The sequence below is a fragment of the Castanea sativa genome, chromosome 5 (genome assembly GCF_040712315.1).
Source record: "Castanea sativa cultivar Marrone di Chiusa Pesio chromosome 5, ASM4071231v1".
Lineage (NCBI taxonomy): Eukaryota > Viridiplantae > Streptophyta > Magnoliopsida > Fagales > Fagaceae > Castanea > Castanea sativa.
The window spans coordinates 9,046,434-9,069,683 of record NC_134017.1 but is presented as its reverse complement, the minus strand read 5'-3'; the positions used below and the strand labels follow the sequence as shown (position 1 = coordinate 9,069,683).

The 23,250-nt window shown below is 33.9% G+C and overlaps 1 protein-coding gene and 1 pseudogene across 1 annotated transcript; both read right to left on the bottom strand.

The window, feature by feature from the left end:
* Nucleotides 1–341: 341 nt before the first annotated feature.
* On the bottom strand, nucleotides 342–6,446 carry LOC142634686 (uncharacterized; annotated as a pseudogene).
* Nucleotides 6,447–7,634: 1,188 nt separating this feature from the next.
* Nucleotides 7,635–8,204, bottom strand: LOC142634685 (uncharacterized). The gene has a single exon (XM_075808969.1). It carries the CDS (start codon nucleotides 8,202–8,204, stop codon nucleotides 7,635–7,637), a length of 570 nt encoding a protein of 189 aa, XP_075665084.1.
* Between the last annotated feature and the right edge of the window lie 15,046 nt (nucleotides 8,205–23,250).

Here is a 23,250-nt window from a genome sequence, read left to right as displayed (position 1 = left end):
CCTGACTTGGACCTTGAAGCTTTACATATAATTATTATTTTAAATATTTGTAATTAAATAACACTATTACATTTTCAGATGACATCATATTAACTAATGTGGTAGGAATTTATAATTAGAGGTGGTTAAAGCATTTTTTTAATGGAAAACAATGCATAACTTTATTTCAAGGCATGAAATAAATAAAGAAGAAGAAAAGACCTTCTCTACTTGAAAAGTAGCCAATACATTATGATATCAATATGGTGTTGATTGAGTTGAACACTATATAACTTGCCGTGACATTACAATCCAAAAGACGATTAAAATTCCAAGTAGTAACAGAAATTGCAGTCTCCGATCTAAGATTCAAGTCGGTCCAATCTTAATTGTCCAAATAAATTACTTGCGCCGTGCATGTATGAGGTGAACTGTCTCATCTTTAGTACCAACCAGGCAAGAAAGCGAATTGTGTGATTCAGAAAAACCAAACCAATCACAGCATTCAAGCTAACCTCAACCGAAGCTGGTATGATGAAATTTGTCGCCTCATTCGAAAACTTATCACAGAAACGATCTGGTAACAGCATGCTGAATGCAATTATATAGGTAAAGGCTAGGAAAGTGAGTGATACACATGGAAAGTGTCAAAAGTCCCATGAAAAGCTTATTCCTAACAGGAAATCCACTAATAAGCAAAAAAATGACACACAATGATGCAGTGAAAGAGACACTATTGCAAATTAAGAAAATTGAGTACGTCATGGGGTACTCATCCTTACAGGCTAAGACTGAGGTTCCAGCTGCACATGTAATATTGTGTGTTTATCCATCACTCTCAATAATACTAAAGGTTTCATCTGCTGGCGAAACACCCTCTGGGAGATTGAGAATAGGTTGGAAAGTGATTGTTGTGATAACAGTAGCCACAACCATTAATGCACCACGCATCTCTTCTAACCAATCACCCTGGTAGCTCAAATATTTTAACCATTTTGCCTTGGTAACATTTTCTTGTCATTCTATTACATTTATATGCACTTATTGAATAATCATAATTTATATGTAGGATGTTCCTTCGATCCAACAATCTTCACCTATCCAAAAATCATCAGCTGCATCCCATTACCAAAGAAGCTTATAGATTTTATCTTGGTATTCGAGGACTCTTTTGTGTACAAAGAACTTCATTACTACAATCGCATTTTTTGCAAGTGTTGGAAGATATTTTTAAACACTTTGGAATTTTGATTATGTTATTAGCTTATATTGAGTGGTTGTTTTATTCAAAAAACCACATCTTTTTTTGTTAATCTTATGATGATGATAATAGACAATATTATGTATTTGATAATATATTTCTATATTAATATTATGTTTGTGGTGTTGTTAATTAGTTATGTTTGTGGTATTGTGTTAATTGAGCCAAAATTATTATAGATTCTTTGAAACAGGTCTTTGAATAGGTTATTGGCAAATAGTGGTTTTAAAAGCCAAATGCAACCCAGGGGAACTAAAATTGCCAAGTATTGTGGTATTGTTTCAATGTAACTAAAATTATTACAGGTTGTTTGTAATAGGACTGTGGTTTTAAAACCCAAGGAAAAAAAATTTTAACCTATAGCGGCGAACAAAAAGTGCTGCTAAAGGTCTAAAATTGTGTTCTAATTGAAGCTCTATAGCGGTGTTTATAGCTCGCTGCTAAAGCTTCACACAACCGCCGCTAAAAGGTGTAGAGGGTCTATTGTTTGATAAGCCCTATAGCAGGGGTTATTTCCCACCGCTAAAGGTTGTCACCTATAGTGGCATGCATATCCCGCTGCTAAAAGATCACTTGACCCAAATGGTAACCTCATATGGTGGCGGTTTTCAGCCTGCCGCAATAGACCAAAAGCGCTGCTAAATGGCAGATTTATTGCGGTGCTTTTTGTTACCACCGCAATAGATCTATAGCGGCACCGCAACAGTAGTGGGTAGGACTGCCGCAATAGCTCCCGCCGCATTAAAATGGACCTTTAGCGGCAGTTTTTTGGGCTTTTGTGACGGTTTTGGCCTTCCGCAATAGTACTTTTTTGTAGCGAGGTGGAATGCTATCAAGCATTAAGCAATTAACACAAAATAATAATTTTTTTTAAGGAACGCACAAATTAATATCTTTAATTCATTACGTATACCCGTTGTAAACTACAACTAAACACATATGATGATATTTGAATTTTTACTCTAGAAAGAAAAGTGCGCCCACAGAAAAAAGAGAAAAGAGTACAAGTTAAAAGAAGAAGAAGAAAATATTCAAAATAATGGGAAAAAAAAATTTGAGGCCGAAGAAGCCAGTATATTATAGTAGTACTATGTCACTTTCTTTTGGAATATACTTCAAATATCAATTATTATTAGAAACAACAATGCTATAGTCTCAAGACTCTCAACAATCGAGTTGGGGAATGCCCTTTACTCATGTAGAGATAGACTTTTTTATCTTCCTTCCCACCCAAATGAGAAAGCGGATTAAGCGAATCAGAAAAACCAAAAAGATCACAGCAGCCAAACTACCCAGAACCCCTTTTTGCATCAAGTATAACTCTTCATAGTTAACTTCGTACGCTGAGGATGGGGTCACCATGTAGAATGCAGCTAAATAGGTAATGACCAAAAATGCGAGAGTGGTACATAGAGCTATTGTCAAGAGGCCCATACAAAACTTATTCTTTATCGGGAATCCACTAATAAGTAAGAAGGTGACAATGACAGATGCAATGAAAGAGATCGCATTGAAAATCATGAAAAGGACGTAGGACTCCTCATCATAAGAACCTATCACTGATGTTCCAGCAAAAACTGTACTGTTAAGATATTTAGAAATAGGAACATTTCCACCTGTTTGCCAAACGCCGCCTGGGGGGTTGACTGTCTGTTGGAAAGTGAGATTTGAAATCACAGTAGCCACAATCATTATTGAACCGCGATTCTCTTCTACCCAATCACCTTGGTATTTCAAGTGTTTCCACCATTTCTTCCACCATTTATTCCTTGGCTGTGTTATTTCTATCAATTCACTTGCATTATTCACTTTTTCAACCCTAGCACCGGCATCCAACAACATGTTTCGAATGGCGAAGCTATTGAAATCTTTTGGACAGTCCTCCAACATTTTTAAGGCTGTAGAATCCTTCTTGTTCAAGGAATTTACTTCTTCTTTCACTTTATCCACTGATAGCAAGTATTTTACTGTCTGCAATAACTTAATGGGTTAAAGCTATTTGTTTTTGAGACGCATAAGGCAACCCATGCTACATAGATAGAGAATTTCTTCATTAGCAAAACAATAGGTGAGATATACAACAAACTGAAAGTTTTTTTTATTAATATGGAAGCAGTATTATTACTAAGTAGTCCAACTTCTAAATAAAAGTCAATGTGGAGCTTTGAATTTCCGAAATCCCTAGAACAAATAAAAAATCATAAATTTTACTACAACTATTCTTGTGGTACACTGTAGCGGTGGAGAAAGTTGTGACAATCAATCATAATTTTTCGCATAGGATAGTTATGAAAAAAGTTGTGGTCTATTATATAATACTAGAATTACTCTTAAATTCATGATTACACCAAAAACAGTGGGATTCTAAACTTTCTGATACAATTTTTTTCTTGTTATTTTATTTGATTACAGTTCCCTTCTTATCTCTTCATCTAATTACAAACTTCCCATATTGATTATCGGAGAAAATTTATGGATATGACATTTTGTCACAACTTTTATGACAACTCTAATGTGGCAAGTTGTGAGTAGTTAAGGCTGTCCATAAGAACACTAAAACAGACCCACCCAACACAATTGTCCAGGCTGACCCGACGCCGGTGACAGTTGGCAACTGGTCTCCCCCTACAACAACTGAGATCAACAAGTTGGTTGATGGGTCTTCTCATGAAAACTCAATTCCAACCAACTTGACCAATCTATACATCAAAATCTCGCCATTTTTTGTAGGTATGAGTGGTTCTTTGGTAATTTGTTGTTAGATCTGTTGAGATCCACCTAGATCTCGTCCAGATTTGGTCATATTTCGATCAGATTGAGCGAGTTTTGACCAAATCTCTCTTCCCTGACTCATGTTGAGGACCGACTCACCCAAACTAACTCCTTTTATCGGTCGGTGGCAGGTCTAGATCTTGGTGGTCAAAAATTGTTGGGTCAATTTTGGGTTGGGCACAAGCCTGACCCATGAACAGCACTATGAGTAATGGAGAAAAGAAGTGGATGATTATGAGAATGATCAATAGCCATTCGGAATCTGTCACATTAAAATTGTTTAAAAAATTATATAAAAAGAAATTGTGATTCTAAAACAATTTTAACTCACAAACACAAAGAAGAGTTTTGATTATCTTAGACAGATGATGATCGTGTGTAATATCCATCCAATGCAATTACTCCCTTTCTACTCACATAAACTTTTTACCACTTTCACCTTTTTACTGGTTCTCACTTTTTTTTACTCAATGGTTGTGATTGAAAGTTATATTTTTAACTCTCAATCACAACCATTGAGAACTGTTGCATCTGGTTCAATAGCGCCTAGATCTCAATCTGTCTTAGACTCCCTTTGAATATAGTACGTAAACATCATGTGTCATCATTTATCAAATATGGATATTCTTAAAAAGCCTGAAAATCCAATATGAAAGTGTGAATATTGTGTATGGGGTGTATATTAAGAAGTGTGAAACAATAATTTCCCTATGAAAAATAGAACTTTTGTGCATATATTTTGGCAAAATTGGGGTTTTGTTATAAAGTTAATTTTATAACGTACTCTCTCTTTTGTAATTAATAAACCTATTAATGCCCAATCATTTTGAAATGGCTATTTTTATTTTTTATTTTTTAGGTTGTATCTCAAAAATATAAAATTTAGAAGAATCATGTGTTACCAAATAGGAAAGTGAACTATAAACTATTACCCAGGGACGTTTTGTACTTAAAATTCGTATTCTTTTTTTCCCTGTTTAATGTACTCAAGCTTCCAAAGTCACGTGATCAAGTACTTCGAAAAAGAGCGTGATTGTAATGTTCTAATTTGTTTTATTTTTTTCATTACGTGTAGTGATTCAAAAGTTTTAATTGACGAGGTGGTCTGTTGTAAATTGGGGCAAAATCAAAAAATAATAATGGCTGATTCATATAAATATGATGTTATTACAATTAGAGCTTACCAATTCAATATATTGGAAACAAATATATATTAATGAACTCTTAATTTCCAGTTGTTATATCTCCTTTGAAATCAAACGTAAGCGAAATATCTTTTGAAAAACCAAAGTAGAAAAACTAAGGAGGTCAATTATTTTTTAAAAAGTACCTAAAAACCAAATCTCAATTATAAAACTAATATTAATATAATTACAGTCATACAAATTTTTATGCTCTAATTTAATTAGTTATATAAAATTACTGGAAGCTAATATCATCATAAATTAATTAACTATAGCTAATTTAAAGTCCAAATCCTTGCAACTCTTGAATATATTTTTCAATGAAAAAAATCCAATAGTGTAAATTTTAAATGTTTTCAGAATTTTTATTAATATTATACATACCCAAAACGTTTAACAAATTAAAATTAAATAATTAAGATACTAAAAATATTCAAAAAACTATAATCCACAATATACAAATTTACATCATTCAGTTATTGACCTATAGATGCTCATGGGTGTATTGGTAAAATGAATTTTACATAATTTAGTTTCCATGTATATTCAAGAAATAAATGAAAAGTTACCTCAATTTGCTTTAATGTCACAGCTAAATGCAAGATGGTGTTGCCGCCTTCAGAATTTTTGGAGTTGAGAAAATGCCCATCTTCACTCGTGGATTCCACTAATAGTTTTAGAGGCTCCAATTGGTTGTACTTAACACACAGGTGCAAAACAGTTTCTTTTCCCCTAAGCACAACCTGAGTTAACGTTGAGTCAGGCCGCACAACAATCAACTTCTTCATGACATCAACTCGTCCTCTCATTGCTGCATAGTGGAGAGGAATTTTCCCATCTTGATCAAGAATCAAGCATGCATCTTCATATGCATGTAATAGTGCTTGGACAATCTCAATGTGGCCCTCAGCAGAAGCCAAGTGAAGGGGGGAACGTTTGTGGTAGTCCAACTCAGAAGCAAGGCGAGGATTTTGAGCTAAGAGTTTTAGTGAAATCAAGGTGGCCAAGCAAAGCTGATATGTGTAATGGGGTTTCACTGAAAGGGGTCAAAGAAATTTTATGAAGGATGTGTGGATCTTTATTGATCAGGTTCTTCAATGTGGTTGTACAACCACTCGCTGATGCGTTGTAAAGATCAACAATATCATCTCCTCCATCATTCATTATTTCCATTATTGTATCACTTCTATATCCACTTCTTGCTGCCTTAGACGGTTCTATCATATCATCATCTTCACGTCTCATTTGAGCCATTTCCATTCTCTCTCTCTCTCTCTCTCAATGTGGGGTGGGGGCGTAGATGCGTGTTCTATGTGATTAGAAACTAGAACTGGATATAAATAGATGCATGTAGTTCACCACAAGTTGTATTGTAATGTTCTGTTCTTTGCTTGACCAATTCACGTGTATGATAATTCTGCGTCAAATATACACAAGCTATTGACGACGTATTATGGAGAAAAACAAAAGGGAAAAAAAGAAAAAGGAAAAGAAAATAGAGATGATTCTAAAAATGAAATTTATGGGTAAAAATAAAAAATGAAGAGAAATATTATGTTTATAATAGTTTTACAACATTTTTCAAAAATAAATTTCAAGTGGTAGATTATTATTAATTGTTATATATAAGTAAAAAAGTAATAAGTGATGCGTTGAAATTAAAACCATTAATAACTTATTTGTTCTGAAAATGTTATAAACATAACATTTTTCAAAAATAAAATAAAGATTCTACATTTTCAGTCAAAAATAAAGAGAAAAAAAAATTTCTAAGTTAAATTTCATATATACAAAATTTTTAACAGACTTGTCCATGACCACGTGCAATTGATAAATTTCAAATTATAAAAAATACTAACATAAAAAATAATGTGATATAAAAATTAAAATTGGACCATCTTACTAGTTACTATATCATTGTTACAAGTGCTTTACGAGATTTGTTAAAAAAACATATCATCAAGAATTTCTAAAAAGTTATAATTGTTAAATTTACAGGCTTTGTTAAGATCTGAAAAATCCCTATACACTCACCATTTCCCTGATTTCTTCCTTACCACCATAGTGTTAGCCAACCATTTAGGGTAGAAAGCCTCTTTGATTGCCCCAATCTATTTAAGCTTACAGGCCTCGTATTTTACAGCCTCGACATGTTCTTTAGACGAATGCCAAGGTAGTTATTTCTTTGGGGTAGCCTCGGGGTTAACATTCAAGTGGTGACAGATCAACTTAGGATCAACCTCGGGTGCTTCGTATGCACTCCACACAAAAACATCCAAATTATCCTTCAAAAAGTCTACCAGCTGCTTTTTATCCTTTATTGGGAGTTGAATCCCAAGTTGAAATTATTTATCCATATCCTCGCCAATGATGACCCTTTCCAACTCCTCACATGATACTAGACTATCGAAGGAGGTAGGCAGCCCGGGCTGTTGTTGCTACAATGTCAGCGCCACTTCCGAAGAGACAATTTCAACAACACAATGATCAACCACCGCTACCATACATTGCCTAGTCACTGATTGGCATCCTACCAGCTCAGCCACCCCCTCATTAGTAGGATATTTTACCTTGACATGCAACGTAGATGAGACCACCCCCATGACATGTAGCCATGATTTGGCTAGTATGACAGTATATGGTGAAAAAGTATCTACCACTATGAAATTTACACTCACCACCTTATCCCCAATCTGTACAGGCAATCGAATTATCCCCTTCGGAATAGTAGTGTTTCCATTGAACTTGATCAATGGAGCATCATATTGGTCCAAATCCTCAAGTTTGAGTCCTAGACCTTTAAACAAGTCGAGGTACATAATCTCTATCTCATTAACTTGATCAACCATTACCCTCTTGACATCAAACCCTACTATCCGCAAGGTTACCACCAGGGAATCATCGTGTGATTGAATCATACCTAACTTGTCTTCCTCGGAAAATCCTATGATTGGCTGCTCTGAAACTTTGGCCTTCTTACATGGTGCCTCTTCTTCGGATCCAGCCATTTGTGGCGACACTAATATTAACCCACTAACTAGATGAGATTCTCTTCTCGGTGTTGCGAAAATGACATTTATCGTTCCCAAGGATGACCAAGGTGCTCCACTTCTCCGTGGTCTTGTTGCGAGCTGATTTCCTTGACTATCTGACTACTGCAAAATTTGCTTCAACTTACCAACTTTAATCAACTGATCAAGGAAGGCTTGCAAAGTTCTACATTCCTCGGTTGTATAACCTCGGTCCTGATGGTATTGACAATACAAATTCTGGTTTCTTTTAGTTGGGTCTCCTCCCATCTTATTTAGCCATTTGAAATAGGGCTCGTGCTTAATCTTCTCTAGCACTTGATATATCAGCTCTTTGAACACCGAGTTCACTGCTTGAGGACCGACGACATTATGGGGTGTTTGATTATAAAGCTCCCTCCTTGGCCGGCGACATTATGGTGCATCATTAGTTTAAGTATAAATCTATTATCTAAGTTACAATAAATTAAATCCTAGTCCAACTAAAATTCTAGTTTCAAAAGACCCTTATATGTTTTCATTTTACTTACAATGTAATTTAAATTGTACAATTCAATGTAAAAGAAAATTTTCCCTAAATTTAATTGGATAATTTAGTATAATGTGGATAAAGAACTGGATAGTGTGAGCTAGTGTTGACAGTTGCAACTTTTTTATCGGAAAAATTACAGTCTCTTGTGAGCTTGTGTGTGGTGACTTGCATTGCATCTTCTTCTTTACTAGCTAAATTATAGGGCATTGCTCTTCCCCTCTCTCATGAATAATTGCTCTCTCTCTCTCTCTCTCTCTGATTAGTTTTCCTTTGTTATAAGTATTCATGTGGTCATGCCATAGTACACTGATGAAAGGCTATGAAATATCTCCACTGCCTTATCTAAATTTTAAGATAATTTTTTCCATAAAGTGATAATAATTTCTCATTTCACATGGAATGTCACCAAAAGTGTCCGTTTTACTTTTGATATTTGGCTTTGCCTCACCTTTGCAAAAGAGAGTTTGGAATGGACCCACAATCGGTACCAAGGAAGTGGGAACCCTTCAAAAGAGAGACAGTGATAAGTATAGACTCACGTTCGGGAAGAAGAAATAAAAGGGTATAAGACTAAAATCATGTTTAGTTGGGAAAATTAAAAACAAATTTAAATTTTCTTTCTTTTTTTTTCTAGGAAATTTTCTTTGTTTGGTTGAAAAGAAAAGAGAACAGATTTAAAAAATGTAGTTTTTGTAAACTTACTTTTATATTCTTATAAGAAGGCAAGATAAGGAGAAAAGGCCACACAAGTGGTTGGTGTCTAATATTATACAGGACACCAACATCATTTTATTTCAAAGCCTTATTTCCTCATTGGGTTTTTAATGGGCTCAAATGAAAAACACCACATAATCACTAAACTTTCTTATTATTTTCTTCTCTTACCAAACAAGGGAAAATGTTACCATTCTCTGTACTTTTTCCTTTCACCTAGTTCTAACCCCAAACAAACACTACCTAAGAAACTAAGGCATCCCTTGGCCTCAATCCTTTTTTTCACTCTTCAATTGATTTTTTTTAAGTACCATTTTAGTTCTTAATGTTTGTCTTATATGTGAAAATAGTATATAATGTTTCAAATGGGTTAAATTTAGTAATCTTTTTTACCCATTAGTGCACCCATCAAAGGGGAAAAAAAAAAAAAAAAAAACCTTCAACGGCTGTCGAAGGCCGAAATCACTTCACACAAGCAGCAAAGTCACCCCTCCTTACTTTAAGTTCTGGTTCCATCCCTGTATAATGCAAGCTCAAATAACAGTTGTCAGTGTTTAAACCTTGAAAACTATGGGCCACAAAAAGAAAATTGTGTTTGGTAGGAGTTTTTTTTATCAAGAGTGTTTGAGTTACCGTTTTCAATTAAGAGTGTTTAAAACATGTATTTTCAAAATTCACATACCAATTTTTAGTTTTCAAGTAGTGTTGCTAAGTGTTCTTTTTGTAAATAAGTTGAAAATTATGGGATCCATTGGCAAGACTAAACTTCTTTTTTCTTTATTTTTCTCCTACGGGCCTACCACTTTGTCTTTCTCTTTTTTTTTTCTCTCTCCTTAAATAAAATAGCATACTTTTAATAATTATATATATATATATATATATATATATATATGCACATACCAAACACACAATTATGTTTTGGCGAAAATACAATTTTTGTTCTTATATCTTAACCCTATTCCCATTTTGGTCCCTACTTTTTTATTTTACCGCTTTTAGTCCCTAAAGGAAAAAAAATATTCTAATTTTGGTCCCTACCATTACTCATTTAACAAAAATATCTTATGTGACAAACGGGGTGCACTGTTGGCACGGTAAATGTTGATGCGTCCATTACAATAATATTAAAAAAATTATTTGGCTTTTAAAAAGCGGCCACATTAGCAATTAATTTTATGTTTGTTTTTAAAAAAGCAACATCAGATAAAAATAACAAAAACAAACTCTAACCTTCTTATTTAAAAAAAAGAAAAAAAAAGAAAAGAAAATAGTTAAATTAATTTTTTTTCTTTTCTTTTTTTTGGAAGAACTTGAAAAAGTCAGAACATGTGCTCTTCATTTTCTATTATGTTTACCTTATATGTCAAAATAGTCTGTAATGTTTCAAATGGGCAAATTTACTACTTAACCATGTGATTTTTTTTTTATGAACACTTAACCTTGTGATAGTATCTTCAAATAGTTTGTGCCTTTTAATGATATTGGTGTGTCCATAGTGTAGTATACTCGTTGGGGGGGGGGGGGGGGGGGGGGGGGAACATTTGAAGAGATGACTTGAAATCATGTATGTTAGATAAAATCATGATAAATTTTACAAAAGATAAAATTCTCTTAAAAATCCTATGCAAACAATATAATCTGAATATTAAGAAGAAGAAACAAAACATATATTTTAGCCTCTCTCTCATTAGTTTTCCCTTGTTTTAAGTATTCTCGTGGTCATGTCATAGTACACTGATGAAAGGCTATGAAATATCTCCACTGCCTCATCTAAATTTTAAGGTAATTTTTCCATAAAGTGATAATAATTGCTCATTTCACATGGAATGTCACCAAAAGTGCCCGTTTTACTTTTGATATTTGGCTTTGCCTCACCTTTGCAAAAGAGAGTTTGGAATGGACCCACAATTGGTACCAAGGAAGTGGGAACCCTTTAAAAGAGAGACAGGGATAGGCATGAACTCACATTTGCCACTATGTTTAGTTGGGACTTTTGGGAAGAAGAAGTAGAAGGGTATAAGACTAAAATCATGTTCAGTTGGGAAAATCAAAAACAAATTTAAATTTTCCTTCTTTTTTTTTTTAGGAAATTTTCTTCTTTTGGTTGAAAAGAAAAGAGAAAAAATTTAAAAAATTTATTTTTTTTAAACTTTTATATTTTTATAAGAAGGCAAGATAAGGAGAAAAATCCACACAAGTGGTCGGTGTCTAATATTATACAGGACACTAGCATCATTTTATTTCAAAGCCTTATTTTCTCATTGGGTTTTGATGGGCTCAAGTGAAAAGCACCACATAATCCCTAAACTTTCTTATTGTTTTCTTCTCTTACCAAACAAGGGAAAATGTTACCATTCTCTGTACTTTTTCCTTTCACCTAGTTCTAACCCCTAACAAACAATACCTAAGAAACTAAGGCATCCCTTGGCCTCAAACCTTTTTTTCACTCTTCAACTGATTTTTTTTAATTACCATTTTAGTTCTTAATGTTTGTCTTATATGTGAAAATAGTATATAATGTTTCAAATGGGTAAAATTTAGTAATTTTTTTACCCATCAGTGCACACATTAAAAAAAAAAAAAAAAACCTTCAAGACCTATTAGAGGCCGAAATCACTGCACCCAAGCAACAAAGTTGCCTAAACTAACTTTAAGTTCTGGTTCCATCCCTGTATAATGCAAGCTCAAATAACAGTTGTCAGTGTTTAAATACTGAAAACTATGGGCCACAAAAAGAAAAGAGTGTTTGGTAGGAGTTTCTTTTTTTATCAAGAGTGTTTGACTTACGGTTTTCAACTAAGGGTGTTTAAAACATGTATTTTGAAAACTTACCATACCAATTTTTAGTTTTCAAGTAGTGTTGCTAAGTGGCCATTTTTGTAAATAAGTTGAAAATTATGGGATAAGACTGAACTTCTTTTTTCTTTCTTTTTCTCCTACGGGCTTACCACTTTGTCTATCTCTTTTTTTTTTTCTCTTCCTAAATAAAATAGCATTCTTTTAATAATTTAAAAAAAAAAAATATATATATATATATATGCACATACCAAACACACAATTATGTTTTGGCGAAAATACCATTTTCGTTCTTACATTTTGAGCCTATTCCCATTTTGGTCCCTACTTTTTTATTTTACCGCTTTTAGTCTCTAAATGAAAAAAGTGTTCTATTTTGGTCCCTACCATTACTCATTTAACAGAAATATTCTATGTGACAAACGGAGTGCACTGTTGGTACTGTAAATGTTGATGTGTCCATTACAATAATATTAAAAAAATTATTTAGCATTTAAAAAATGGCCACATCAGCAATTTATTTCATTTTTAAAAAAAAATAGCCACATTAGATAAAAATAATAAAACAAACTCTAACCTTCTAATTTAAAAAAAAGAAAAAATAAAAGAATAAAAAATAGTTAAATTAATTTTTTTTTCTTTTTTTATGGAAGAACATAAAAAAGTCAGAACATGTGCTCTTCATTTTCTGTGATGTTTACCTTATATGTCAAAATAGTCTTTAATGTTTCAAATGGGTAAATTTACTACTTAACCTTATGATATTTTTTCGATGAACACTTAACCTTATGATAGTATCTTCAATATAGTTTGTGCCTTTTAATGATATTGGGTGTGTCCATAGTGTAGTATACTCGTTGTTGGGGGGGGGGGGGGGGGGGAGCATTTGAAGAGATGACTTGAAATTTATTAAGGATGGCATCATGTATTTTAGATAACATCATGATAAATTTTACAAACTATCAAATTCTCTTAAAAATCCTATGCAACCAATATAATCTCTGAATATTAAGAAGAAAAAACAAAACATATATTTTAGCCTCTCACTCTCTTATGCTACCTTTCCATATTTTGGTAACCCCGCAAGAGAGTGACCTTGACATGCCGTTGTGATCTAGGAAGCAAACCCTACCCTATGTTTGAAAGTTTGGAGTGTGAGAAGAGTAGAGGGGAGAAGAGTAGTTCAAACCCCTCCAAATCCCTACAAATCTCTCCTCACCCTTTCTAAAAAAACATCCAAATAGGGTAATTTAATTACTCTCCTTCCCTCTATTCTACTCTTTCTCCTTCTCCCAACATCCAAACACAACATTACTTTTTGACACGCAGACATCCAAATTTGAGTAGGAAGTGAACTATGTATTAATTTATAGTGATTTTAACCCCTAACCCTTAATCTTTTTCCTTATAAGAGCAAACCTTATCTGGAGAATCGGAAAGAGTTACAGATCATAAATTTGTTTGGCCATAATCTAGTTTTATTCGAATTGATAAAATTCAATCAATAATTTTAACTAGTCTGCAAAAAAAAAAAAAAAAAAAAATTATAATAAAAAATTATCAACTCAAAATATGATATAGATTAATTGTATATAATGGTAAAGATTTATGTTGAAATTTCCTTTCTTCCTGAACGGAAAATCCACACGGCCAACTCCAAATAAATTTACTATAATAAAATTTTATTTACACATAATAACCAAAAGATAAGATATAGATTAATTGCATGTACTCATCCCCATGCTTTTTGGAACGCATTATGGTCTCTTTCGTGGTGCTGCCATCTTAAGATTATAATTACACAAAATTTGTCACCTACAATGTAATGATTTAGAATTGCCAACACAATAGTACAACGTGTGAGAGGATAAGGTGTACGATTTTTTTGATTATGATAAGGTGTATGATTGAATGATGATAGGAGCAGGTAAATAATAAAAGGCATATATGTATGCACTTTCCCTGACATTTAAGTGCATGATGCTTATTACCTATAGTAGCACCATAAGCAATGAACGAAAAATGACAAATATATAATACCGTCTTCGTTCAAAATAGATCATCTCTCACTTTCAAATAAAAAGGACAACATCCAAATTTAAATTATTTAATGTTGTTAGGCTTCGATAAATCATTTTCTTTCTGCAGTTAGGAGTGTCATATTATCAACTTTACAAAGCATAGGTCCTACCAATTCCTCCAAATGTAAAGAGACGATTTCCCTTAAATAGAATCATTTTAATTTCGAGAAGTTTGCAAAATAATTGTTCACCAGTTCTAATTGAATTATCATATACGAGCTTCCTTATATGTAGATTTAGCGAAAAAAGTGGAGAGGAGAGGAGAGGAGAACTGAGGAAAGGGATTAAAATAGATCTTCTTGAGTAATGCATGGATCACACCACTACTACTTCAAGAATATATTATCTCATGAATAACCCAAATTAAAATTATATATTAAAATAAATATATTTTAAAAATATTATTGGACCTTTAGTTCGCTACATGAAATTTTAACAGAGTTTCATCTAAGATGATGAGAAGTGTGTGTGTATATATATATAAATACAAAATTATGATAGATTATCGAAATATTTAATATAAATTATAAATTTCTTGAATTTTTTAAAATAGAACTTTAATTGGAATAAATTTTTTAAAATTTAGCAAACATATTTTTGCTGAAAGTGAGTTATAGTCGGAGTAGAATTTTAAATTTTTGAAAATTTAGTTAATAAGCTTTTAACTTAAGTGAACTATTATAATTAATGAGAATTTAACAATTTGTTGGAGGGAGAAAATAATCACTCAGCACAACCACAACCACAACATCTAGACCAAACTTTTTTTTTTTGATACAAGATCAAACTTATTTTTTATATAGCATAATATATAATATATTTTCATAATAATTAAAAAAAAAAAAAAAAAACCTTCTCAACCACATGATCAATCTCTCTCTCTCTCTTTTTTTTTTAATTTAAAAAATCACTTTTATTTACTAGAAATATGGTGCATCATTAGTTTAAGTATAACTCTATTATGTAAGTTACAATAAATTAAATCCTAGTCCAACTAAAATTCTAGTTTCAAAAGACCCTTATATGTTTTCATTTTACTTACAATGTAATTTACATTGTACCATTCTAGGTATAAGAAAATTTTCCCTAAATTTAACTAGATAACTTAGTATAATGTGGATAAAGAACTGGATAGTGTGAGCTAGTGTTGTCAGTTGCAACTTCTTTGTTGGAAAAATTAAAGTCTCCTATGAGCTTGTGTGTGGTGACTTGCATCTTCTTCTTTACTAGCTAAATTACAGTGCATTGCTCCTCTCTCTCTCTCTCTCATTAGTTTTCCCTTGTTATAAGTATTCACGTGGTCATGCCATAGTACACTGATGAAAGGCAATGAAATATCTCCACTGCCTTATCCAAATTTTAAGGTAATTTTTTCTGTAAACTAATTGCTCATTTCACATGGAATGTCACCAAAAGTGCCCGTTTTACTTTTGCTATTTGGCTTTGCCTCACCTTTGCAAAAGAGAGTTTGGAATGGACCCACAATCGGTACCAAGGAAGTGGGAACCCTTTAAGAGAGAGACAGGGATAGGTATAGACTCACGTTTGCCACTATGTTTAGTTGGGACTTTTGGGAAAAAGAAGTAGAAGGGTATAAGATTAAAATCATGTTTAGTTAGTACAGTAAAAAACAAATTTAAATTTTCTTTCTTTCTATTTTTTTAAGGAAATTTTCTTTGTTTGGTTGAAAAGAAAAGAGAACAGATTTAAAAAATGTAGTTTTTGTAAACTTACTTTTATATTCTTATAAGAAGGGAAGATAAGGAGAAAAAGACACACGAGTGGTTGGTGTCTAACATTATAAAGGACACTAGCGTCATTCTATTTCAAAGCCTTATTTTCTCATTGGGTTTTGATGGCTCAAGTGAAAAACACCACATAATCTCTAAACTTTCTTATTATTTTCTTCTCTTACCAAACAAGGGAAAATGTTACCATTCTCCGTACTTTTTACTTTCACCTGGTTCTGACCCCTAACAAACACTACCTAAGAAACTAAGACATCCTTGGCCTCAATCCTTTTTTTCACTCTTCAATTGATTTTTTATTTATTGCTATTTTAGTTCTTAATGTTTGTCTTGTATGTGAAAATAGTATATAATGTTTCAAATGGGTAAAATTTAGTAATTTTTTTGTACCCATCAGTGCACACATCAAAGAAAAAAAAAAAAAAAAACCTTCAACGGCTGTCAGATGCCGAAATCACTACACACAATCTGCAAAGTCTCCCCTCCTAACTTTAAGTTATGGTTTCATCCCTGTATAATGCAAGCTCAAATAACAGTTTTCAGTGTTTAAGCACTGAAAACTATGGGCCACAAAAGAAAACTGTGTTTGGTAAAAGTTTTTTTTTTTTTTTTAATCAAGAGTGTTTGAGTTACCGTGTTCAATTAAGGGTGTTTAAAACATGCATTTTGAAAACTCACTATACCAATTTTTAGTTTTCATGTAGCATCGCTAAGTGGTCTTTTTGTAAATAAGTTGTAAATTATGGGATCCATTGACAAGACTAAACTTCTTTTTTCTTTCTTTTTCTCCTACGGGCCTACCATTTTGTCTCTCTCTTATTTTTTTTCTCTCTCCTTAAATAAAATAGCATTCTTTCAATAATTTAAAATATATATATATATATATATATATATATATATATATGTGCACATACCAAACACACAATTATGTTTTGACAAAAATACCATTTTCGTTCTTACATTTTTACCCTATTCCCATTTTGGTCCCTAATTTTTTATTTTACCGCTTTTAGTCCCTTAATGAAAAAAGTGTTCTATTTTGGTCCCTATCATTACTCATTTAACAGAAATATCCTACGTGATAAACGGAGTACACTGTTAGCACGGTAAATGTTGATGTGTCCATTACAATAATATTAAAAAAATTATTTGGCTTTTAAAAAATGGCCACATCAACAATTTATTTTATTTTATCTTTTTAAAAAAAGCCACATCAGATAAAATATTAAAACAAACTCTAACCTTCTTATTTTTTTTAAAAAAAATATTTAAATTTTTTTTTTTTTTTTTTTTTTTTTGTAAGAACATGAAAAAGTCAGAACATGTGCTCTTCATTTTCTGTGATGTTTACCTTAAATGTCAAAATAGTCTGTACTGTTTCAAATGGGTAAATTTAGTACTTAACCTTATGATAGTATCTTCAAATAGTTTGTGCCGTTTATAATGATATTGGGTGTGTCCATAGTGTAGTATACTCGTTTGGGGGGGGGGAGGGGGGGAAGCATTTGAAGAGATGACTTGAAATTTATAAAGGATGGCATCATGTATTTTAGATAAAATCATGATAAATTTTACAAACTATAAAATTCTCTTAAAAATCCTATGCAACCAATATAATCTGAATATTAAGAAGAAGAAACAAAACATATATTTTAGCGTCTCACATTCTTATGCTACTTTTCCATGTTTCCGTAACCTCGTAAGAGAGTGAACTTGACATGCCGACATGCCGTTGTGAACTCGGAAGCAAACCTTACCCTATGTTTGGAAGTTTGGAGTGTGAGGATAGTAGAGGGGAGCAGAGTAGTTCAAACATCCAAATAAGATAATTTAATTACTCTCCTTGCCTCTATTCTACTCTTTCTCCATCTCCTAACATCCAAACACAGCATTAATCTTTGTCATGCAGATATCCAAATTTGAATAGGAAGTGAATTATGTACTAATTTATAGTGTTTTTAACCCCTAACCCTTAATCTTTTTCCTTATAAGAGCAAACTTCTCTGGAGAATCGAAAAGAGTTACGAATCATAAATTTGTGGGGCAATAATCTAGTTTTATTTGAATTAATAAAATTCAATAAATAATTTTAACTAGGCTGCGAAAAAAATTATAGTAAAAAATTATCAACTCAAAATATGATATAGATTAATTGTATATAATGATCCATGACAGCAGTGGGATCAACAAACTCCTCAGCTGGAGAATCGCCAATAGAAGGATCTCTAAATGCATCACCTGTAGATGACTCAACTTGAGGGCATTTAGAGCTAGTCTTTAACTGAGCAGCCCGTTGCCTAAGAAAGGTGGCACCTATGGGAGCGATGATATTAACAAGCTCGGAAGAGGGAAAGACCTCTAAACCTAAATCCAAAAGAATCTTATGGATAAAAACCTGGAAAAACAAACCATGAGATTTTGCACTACTTCTATGAACCTCAACAGGAGAACGAATGTAAAAAGTAGGAAACTTGATAGGAGCATCAGTGATGAGAGTGTACAAAAATGTACATCTCTCAATGGGAATGGTATGAATGTGAGAAATAGGCCAAATGCTATGACAAGAAATCCTAAAGAACATGTAATTGAGCTCAATAAGCTCATGTGTGGTAAACCTATGATTAGTAACCCAACTAATGGTAGTATCAGTAAGAAGAGACATAATATCATCAAGAGGAGGAAACTTTATGTAAGGATACACAAGCTTCTGTACCAAAGGTACACCAAGAGCAAAAGCCACTACCTCACAGGTAATGACAAACTCTTCACCCCTTATCCAAGTCTTCACATAATGAATGTTGGAATCATCGGAGTAGATAGAAAGGTTTGAATAAAACTCTCTAATCAAAGCAACCAGAGGGGGATGCTCAACATTCGGAAGAGGTAACCAAGCTCAACTCTCAAAGTTCCTACGTATCTCAGGATTAACCACATCTAGGATAACTTTCCACTCAGCCCAAACGGACCTAAAGATATTCAACTTCTCATAGGTTTCTTGATTACATTTAAACTGAAATCTAGTGTCCTCAAAGTTAGAAGAGGAAAAGGGTGCAAAGTTTTTCTTAGCTCTAGTTTTCCTAACCATGACTCTAACAATAGGAAGGAAAAACAAGACCAAAAAAATAATAATAATAACCAAGGGCAGCCTACATCAGAAAGGGTTAGAGCACAAAATATAACTAATAACAATCTATATGATGCATGTAATGAATGCACATATGATGCATGCTCTAATGCCAAAAAAAAAAAAATGTTCTGAGAGGCCAAAAATGTATTGACCCCTTGTGATGGATTAATTAATTAATTAATTAGCCAAGCTCAATTAATTAACCAATTTAACATGCAAAGCATGGTAGCACAAACAAATCACCAATTAAACTAAGTATGCAGCGAAAAATAAATAACACGGTGATTTGTTTATGAATGGGAAAAACCTACACGTCAAAAATCCCACTGGATGATTTTAAGGTCACCACTCCTGAAACTCCACTATTATCACAACAAACGGTTACAAGTAAAGGAATCCCAAGTACCTTACCAACCTACAGTTGAACCCTTACCCCAATACCCAATTGGACTTGTTCTGTAGTGATAGTTTCTCCTTTTAATGCACGGCTCCCAAGTACGTGACTAACCAAATGCGCGGATCCCAGTACACGACTTCAATCACCAACTAGAGAAGATTGTTGGCTGCAAAGTTATTCAATTCATCCACACTATGAAGTTCAAGAATATGCTTGGTTACAAAACCCTACGGTGCAAAAACACAGCAACTTATTCACAACAGAGATGAGCTAGGGCAAGAACTTCGTCTTAAGTTATAATTTTCATGAACAAGGATTTCTCAATGCTTGTGCAACTCGCCACACTTCGACGGCCCTTAGAATAATCCTTTTATATATCTAGGATTAGGAAAAAAGAAGGCTCAAAGACACATCCATGGATTAGAATCAAAACAGAACTAGGAATCTGTTTTTCTTAAATTTCGACAGCTACAGGTGTCGAGGTGCTGTCGAGCAGCTGTCGAGCCTCAAGGCTAGAACATCTTCTTAAAGCTCAATAGATACAACTGTCGAGCTTTAATGAAGAGCACTTTTCAACTTGTTTCTTGGACAGACTTGCATGACTTTAACACTTGATCTTAAAACCTTGTTTCTTGAAGCATTAACCACACCCTAAATCTACCCAATTACAAGTAAAGTGCGTTTTGATAAAGGATTAGCCAATTATATAAATAATGAATGACATATGTTCTAAACAAGTGAAACACATATGTCCTAACAATCTCTCCTTTTGGCAATCCGTGACAAAACCACAACAAACAAATGAACATATGAGAGAAGTCATAAATCATTTAACTCATACTCACTTGTTGAATATAATAAAATCTATCCTAACACAAACTCTTGAAAAACTTTGCAAGAAGAGAGTTTATGACAAGTAGACTTTGACAACCTGTATTTCTGAAACACTTTAAACAAAACTCATCAAGGCATCTTAGTGTGAAACAGAAATAATAGATTGCAAACAAAATAAAGAAACATATGTATAAAGGGAGAAAAGAGACAACACATATAAAGATAGGTGAAAGAAACATACAACATCATATATATATATATATATATATATATATATATATATATAACAAAAATGAGCACAATGTATGTAATAATGGTCACAAGACCTAGGTACAAAAAGAAAATGTATCTAAAGTAGAGAAAAGAAAAAGATACAAGTAATCCTCACTACATCCCTCAGCACTCAACACTCCCCCTATCAAAATGTCCCTATACAAGCTCTACCCCTAAGTATGACTACTCTTATTACCAAAAACTACTCCCCCTTTTTGTCACGAGTGACAAAGGGTAGAGTGTCAAGTAGACATCTCATCGGTAGAGCTAGCATCTCCATCATCATCATCATCCGAAGCATCATCGTCATCACCATCATCATCCCAGACATGGAAGCCACAAGAGGTGGTGGAGGAGAAACCTCAGGAGCAAAGTCGCCCATGGTCGCCTGTCACCTAGCAATGCGACCAACACGAACATTCACCTGATAGAACTCTGTAGAGAGCGTATCCAAGTGAGCATCCATGCGCTGAAGCTGCGCCATGATATCTCCTAGTGACACATCGCTCGTAGAAGAGGAGGGAGCGGATAAAGCACAAGCAGATCTGGATGGAGCAAAATGGGAGGAAGGAGCTGCCGAACCTGTCTGACGCGACCAAAACTGTGCCTCACTATGTTTTACGGTAGCGGCATCTATGGAAACCATGACAGAAAAAGGGTCGGAGATAGGAAAAGGGATAGAAAAATGGTGTAAAATCCTCGTGATAGCAGAAGAAAAGATGAGCTTATCACAGGTAGTCGTATCCCTATACACATCTAAGATGGAAAAGATGAAATGTGAAAGAAAGTCAATGGTAAGATCCTCAATAAGAGACAACTGAAAACGAGCATGAGGCTCTATGATAGAGTTGTAGTGAGAGAGAGGATGCAAGAAAAAAGTCATTACCATGTTTAAGAAACGAGGACCTTTAGCAAAAGTTCAACATGACATAATCTGGCGCTAACCCTAATCAGAAGGACGCTCACAGAAAGCAGAAATCATCTCGTATTTGGACATAGTCCTTAGACGCTGCCAACTAGGGTAGTCAGGATGCGCAACCCTCGGAACATGGAGCACATCGGACACCAACTCCGATGTGACAACTATGCGCGTACCTCGAACGTGAGTGAGAAAGAGAGGTACTAAATAATCGAAACCATGCATGTTGGAGTAAAATTACTGAATCAGCATGGAAGGACAAGTGACCGGGACATTACACAGTGACTCCCATTCCCGTTTGTGAAAGACATCGGGAAGGTCAGTGTCGGCAAAGTCTGCTAGAACAATGTGGCATTCCGAATGAACACCTTGTTTAGAGAAGGTCTCTAAGAAGTCCTGATGGGCTTTCTCATTACGAAACCGAACAGAGATAGGAGTGGAATCAAAAGATGAAGAGGCCCTAGAACGAAGAGGGTTCTGGGTCGGAATAGACTTACGTTTTGGTGCCATAGACACTACTAACGCAAACAGAATTAAAGGGGGGAGAAAGAAACACACAGAAAAGTTCCAACATAATTCAAATATAACAAGAATATTGAAAAGATAGAATGTATGCATGGGGAATGCATGAACATGTGACATGCAATATGAAAAACATCATGGGCTCAGCTCAATCCAATCCTACCAGCACACAAACATATTTCACACATCTAAATGAATGAGAATACTGTTAGAATGCGAATGTGATGCAATTTATGGAGTTTTTAAGATCAAAACTAAAAAACCCATCCCAAAAATTTCAACCAAAACCCATCAATTTTGAAAAACCCCAAAACTTTTCAAAAACCCCAAATCCTAGGTTTCAAAAACATGAAATGCATGTAGAATGAGGGCTAAGAAGCTTACCAAGTGAAGAAAAACATGAAAAAGCTTGAGGAAACCTTGAGAAAAGGATTTGGAGTGAGAGAGAGATGTTGGGAAGGTGAAAAGACAAATCTGTTGAGAGAGAGATGGAGAGAAATAAGAACACGATCACATAGAACCTTTAAATAGAACCTTAGTAAATCCCGACAGATACAAGTATTGAGAAGTGTCGAGACATCTATCGAGGTAGGTGGCGAGAAATACACCATCGACAGATCCAGCTATCGAGATGGTGTCGAGAAAAAAAGACAAGACACGAGAATAGATGCTCGATCAATCCACCAGTTGTCGAGAATCTATCGGGAGGACAGAAGGTTTCTTGATCGATCCAGAAGGTGTCGAGAAGCTATCAAGATTGCAATAAGAAAAATCTGAAAAACTCGACAGACAGCCAGGTGTCGAGGAGGTATCGAGGAGGTGTCGAGCCAACTTTTTGAAACAGTTTTTCGAGAAGGGAAAAACACAAACATGAATGCAATCATGCATGCACCTCAACCAATGATCCAAACAACATATTGGACTCTCACAAACATCTCTCAACAACAATTTTAAGCACAGGGATCTCAAAATACACACTCACGCACTAAACAACTCTAATCGATTTCATATTTCAAAAACAAGTCAAGACAGTTTAGTGAGCATACATCAACACATGTAAACCTTGTGATGGCCAAATCACA

Coding starts and splice junctions, on each gene's coding strand:
- LOC142634685 (XM_075808969.1), bottom strand. CDS start 8,204: ATGGCTGGATCCGAAGAAGAGGCACCATGTAAGAAGGCCAAAGTTTCA.